Source organism: Limulus polyphemus, unplaced genomic scaffold (genome assembly GCF_000517525.1).
Source record: "Limulus polyphemus unplaced genomic scaffold, Limulus_polyphemus-2.1.2 Scaffold599, whole genome shotgun sequence".
NCBI classification, from domain to species: Eukaryota; Metazoa; Arthropoda; class Merostomata; order Xiphosura; family Limulidae; genus Limulus; species Limulus polyphemus.
In genome coordinates, this window is record NW_013666209.1 from 398343 (window position 1) to 403357 (window position 5015).

A 5015-nucleotide genomic window follows, 5' to 3' on the forward strand; every position below is an offset into this window, starting at 1 on the left:
TGATAACGGTGAATGATAACATTATTAAGAACATTTGACCGAATATAGGATTGTTACGACAGCGGTAGTCACGTGACACTGGTAACAAGTCATGATATTCTAGAAAGATGTGGGAACATCACGAATAATCCAGTATGTGCTAGGCGCCCTCTATTCCTGTATATAAGTGCGCCGGATAACGTGAGACAAATTAATCGGAATTGAATTGCAGACAGGCAGAGATAAAGACGGACAATTGAGTCAAGCGCGGTAGTGACCGTAAGTAAGTGCGTGAATCATTGTGAATTATAGCGTGTGCTTAAAGTGACTGTGGAAATTAAGTGTATTACAAAGTTGAATTGAGAAATAATAAACAAGAAAGGACTTGTATCGCTAAAGTTTCATCCGAAAGAAATTATACGGGAAATTAACAAACGACCAGAGGCATAACAGTATATTATCTTCAAAGAGTACTTGGTAATTGCCAAAAATGATTTTAAAAACAAAAAAGAGATGTACTAATGTTCTATGTGAACTTTAATTCGGTAATTATGGTAAGACACATGGATTCATTTCTTTTTTGCCATGTTCAGAAGAATGCCTAGATACACTAGAATGATCCTATTGATTTAATACATTAGACATAGCTTCTGAAGTTTGGAATTAAGTGAAGAAAGCAGAGCTAAAACTGCCTTCATTGCTTGGACAAGCTTGTATGAATCTTGTATCACGCCATTAAATTTATGTGATGCGCTAGTTACATTTGAGCTGTTGGTGGAATTTTCAATATTTTATTTGCATTGCGCAGGATGGATGATATTCTGGCATTTGGTTTCACATTTCAAGTAGCTGTTGAGAAGTAATTTGCCTATTCCTGTATATAACACATAGAGTTTCTTGGGTATATGCTTAATGAGATGGAATGTCTTCAAATCTTGCTAAGACTGAAGCAATGGTAGATTGGACCAATATTAATAGACATTTCAGATAGACTGACTACTGTTCAGCAGGCTTAAGAGCAACCTAGCATGAAAGCACATAACTGCTGGCAAATGTATGAATAATTAGAGGTACATTTCAGAACACTATATCATTGTCATGATCTGCACAGACATGGAACTCAAGTTGGGATGCAGTTAGTAAACTTGAAGTCTCCGAGATACAAGATTCTCCAAACCTCAGATGATACAACACTTAGAGGCCACCAGAAAATGTCTCAAATTTCAACTGACCTGTGAGGATAGCTTTTCTTGTGATGTTACCACAAGAGGTAACACAGAACTGTATTGCATGTATAGCTCAAAGGGAAAACTTTACTTTACAAGAATAGCCTTGGTAGAAAGTTTTAGATTCTCTTTTGAAGAAAAGTCGTAAATATTTCTATGCTTCTCCTAGCAACTGATAATGGTAATATGCATATCTTGATGGTAATATATGATCCATAAAGTGGTCGGAAGCATATCCACTAACTAATATGTTAGCTCAAACATTCACTGACAAATTAGATGAAGAGTGGATATTTTTAACTTTTAACTTTCATATATGCTTAATACTTGAAACCATTGATACTTTTAAACTTCATAATTGCAGAATTGAGGAAAACAAAGACAATTATACATTCACAAATATTTCATTTTCCTGTGAGCAAAACCTTGATAATAATATATAAAATATTTGTGAAATGTACAGTTGTCCCTGTTTCTTCAGTTCTTTAAGTCTAACCTTTATCAACTTGTGTTGAGTGTTAACTATGTTGAAGACTTGTACTTCACCTTATCATCTTCAGAAGCCACATTTTTGTGGTCCTAAGCAGCAATATAGTGCATAATCTTGTACCCATAAGTGCTCATACCACTAGAATACTAATCTTATCAGTTTCAAAAATAAAAAAAATAGTAAACCCGTGCCTGGCCAGGACTAGGTACAAATATTAATGGACAATGCAACATAAATCTAAATGTTAATAATTTCAACAAATATCAAAGGAATAAGGGAAAAAAACCTGATTTACCAGAGAATAGTACAATGTTCCGAAATTAAACCACTTCTCAATATCAAGAACAATATCGACTAATAATTCTTTTTAACTATATCTCGTGAACTAACTCGTTTTCAAAATCAAGGAAGGTTTATATTTAGAGGTTAGACCACGAGATTACATCACATGTGACTATCTATTACCATAAATCTACATAATCTTTCACAACATTAATATCTGTACGTCACCACTAGGGGAAGCTTGTGTTAGCTTCATAATACATATATACATACTCCAAATTAACATGCTCTAGACATAAAGTGAATTAACGCTTTAATATAACTAAAAGTTCATAGTTGAACTAAACGATATAAGGAATAATAAATGAACGGTAATCAAAACCATAACAATATAAATGTCGAATTCGCTATCTCACTAATGTACAAGGCCCGGCATGGCCAGGTGGTTAGGGCGCTCGACTCACAATCTGAGGGTCGCGGGTTCGAATCCTCGTCACACCAAACATGCTCGCCCTTTCAGCCGTGGGGACGTTATAATGTGACGGTCAATCCCACTATTCGTTGGTAAAAGAGTAGCCCAAGAGTTGGTGGTGGGTGGTGATGACTAGCTGACTTCCCTCTAGGCATACACTGCTAAATTAAGGACGCTAGCGCAGATAGCCTTCGTGTAGCTTTGCGCGAAATTCAAAACAAACAAACACTAATGTACAGTATCTGCACATATTACACATAGTTGAAAACAAGTTAACAAAACAAACAACGATCACAGTACTCAATAAAACATTTATTTCCCGATATTGGCATTTTATAACTTAATTTAAAAGAATAATAATTAGTTTAGTTGTTGTTGAGCGCAAAGCTACATGATGGACTTCCTGTGCTCTATCCAGCACGAGTATCCAAATCCGATCTTTAGTTTTGAAAACCTGGAGATTTACTGCTGAGTCACTGGGGGCGTTGTTGTTAAGCACAAAGCTACACAATGAACTATGAATATGGTACTCACCACAGTTATCGTAATGTTGCGTCAGCGAGGTCACGTGACTAGTATCACGCCACTTCTTTCTCGAACCTTCCTAGATGGGGGTATTCTGGTATATATAAAATGGTGACAACGTGACGGGACAATGTGTGTGTAGGTAGTGAGTAATTGATCTGCAGTCAGAGAGTATTGTTGAAGTTAACGTTCGTTGTTCTAGCGTTTGTTTTAGCGCGAATGTTGAAATTAAGTGTATCGTAAAGTTATATTCAGAAAGAATAAACCAGTTTTATTAAGTAAGGACTTGTGTCGCTAAAGTTTCGTCGGAACGAAGTTACGGAAAATTAATTAACAAATGGAGATGTAACAGTAATCTGAATTTTAGTGACTTGAGCCTAGAGATTTACAGCAGAGTCACTGGGGCTTATCAGTTAAATATCACGTTAAACTCTTACTGCACAAATAAATTTTGTGCTTGGATATATATCTGAATATATGACACTTATAACCGTGCTTTTGTTGTTAAATAATAAATGTTGAACAATGTCAGTGTCTTCAATTTCAAAGCAGGCCGAAATGTTTCACAATTTGAATAGTTAAAGCACATATATGTGATAAAAATGGGACTTTTGTCACTTTACTATCGTTTTATTTTATGAAACCATGCTTTACATAAATAGGGGCCTAAGTAACTGTGTTTCAAATTTCAGGTTTAACAAATTTAAAAGAACGCAATGGTGTAAAGATTCGTGGATTGACTACGTTAATTATGTGTTATATATTCTTTAAACAAAAATATGTTAATTAACATATGAAACAAAACCGGCTGAGTGGCATCCAATCAGCAAGCAAATAATATGAAATACCCTGGCGGCAACCTTTTCATTTGGTTCACGAGGGAAAGATAGAATAATTGTTAACTTACAGTAACTGAGAGCAGAGTGCTATATTTTATGGATGTAGTTTGAGTAACGGCTGGTAATTCTATGACATTTGTCTCGCAGCGACAATTGTTCCTCGTCTAAAGCTATTGTCAGGTGGTTAAATTTACAGAAGAACATGTCAAAAGAATATCTATGGGGTAAGGACTGTATCAGCTAAATCATGAATTATTATATATTTATGTATTTGGCCTCGAGAAATGGATGTTTTTAGATTAGCTTTTTTCTATGACACTTCTGAACTTTTGGTTTTTAGACTGGTGATGTTTAACAATAAAATGGGAGTACGTAGAATTTTTTCTATAAAGTTTAAATTTATGTTGTATCTTTGGCTACAAATAAAAAATTGGAAGTCGAAAGATTATCTTAATTTTTTTAACAATTATATTTTTAACAGAAATAATTACAAATATTAATGATAATAATACACTTTAAAAATTAAAGAAACTAAGGTCAGACACGAATCTTTGAAACTATGACCCAAAGTTAAAGTACATGCATATTGTAGGATAATTTAATAAAGTTTCATTACGATATGAATATGACATGCTTTAAGTTTTAACTAACGTTAGTTCAAGTTCAACGTGTATTGTTAATATTAGTTTACTAACACGTTAAGAGCTAAGATATTAGTATTTTCACTCTACCTTGCGTCAGTGTCTAGGTCCAACTCCAAGTATTGTGGATTTGCATTAAATACGGTGACACTGCATTTCGATTGGGTGAGTATGAAGTAACGCTTAAAATAATTGAAAAATAATAATCTTAAAGCCAGCCCTTATCATTCATATATTTATCGTGCTTTTTCTTAAACTCACTTAAATTTACTGCCTCTTCAACATCTGAAGGCAACCCATTCCAAAGGCCAACCACCCTGTTCGAAAAATGAAACTATTTTAGCTGAAGATGACTCCTACCTTGCCAAGATTTATATTTGTGGCTCCTAGTCCTACTATTCTCACTGTTAAATATGAAAAAAGATGATGCATCAATACTATCAATTCCCTTTACAATCTTAAAACCCCCAAATAGCCCCCCCCCCCCAAACCTTCTTTTTTCAAGAGAAAACAATTTGAGAGATTTCAGCCTCTCCTATGGGACATGATATACGCTAATGC

At 34.5% G+C, this 5015-nt stretch overlaps 1 protein-coding gene across 1 annotated transcript in view; it reads left to right on the forward strand.

The window, feature by feature from the left end:
• Nucleotides 1-3836: 3836 nt before the first annotated feature.
• The window catches only part of LOC106459383 (nucleoplasmin-like protein ANO39), a 16884-nt gene continuing 15705 nt past the window's right edge, over nt 3837-5015 (forward strand). Inside the window, exon 1 of the mRNA XM_022385852.1 lies at nt 3837-4037. Coding sequence (XP_022241560.1) covers nt 4016-4037 — 22 coding nt within the window. The 5' untranslated portion in view covers nt 3837-4015. The remainder of the gene's footprint in view (nt 4038-5015) is intronic.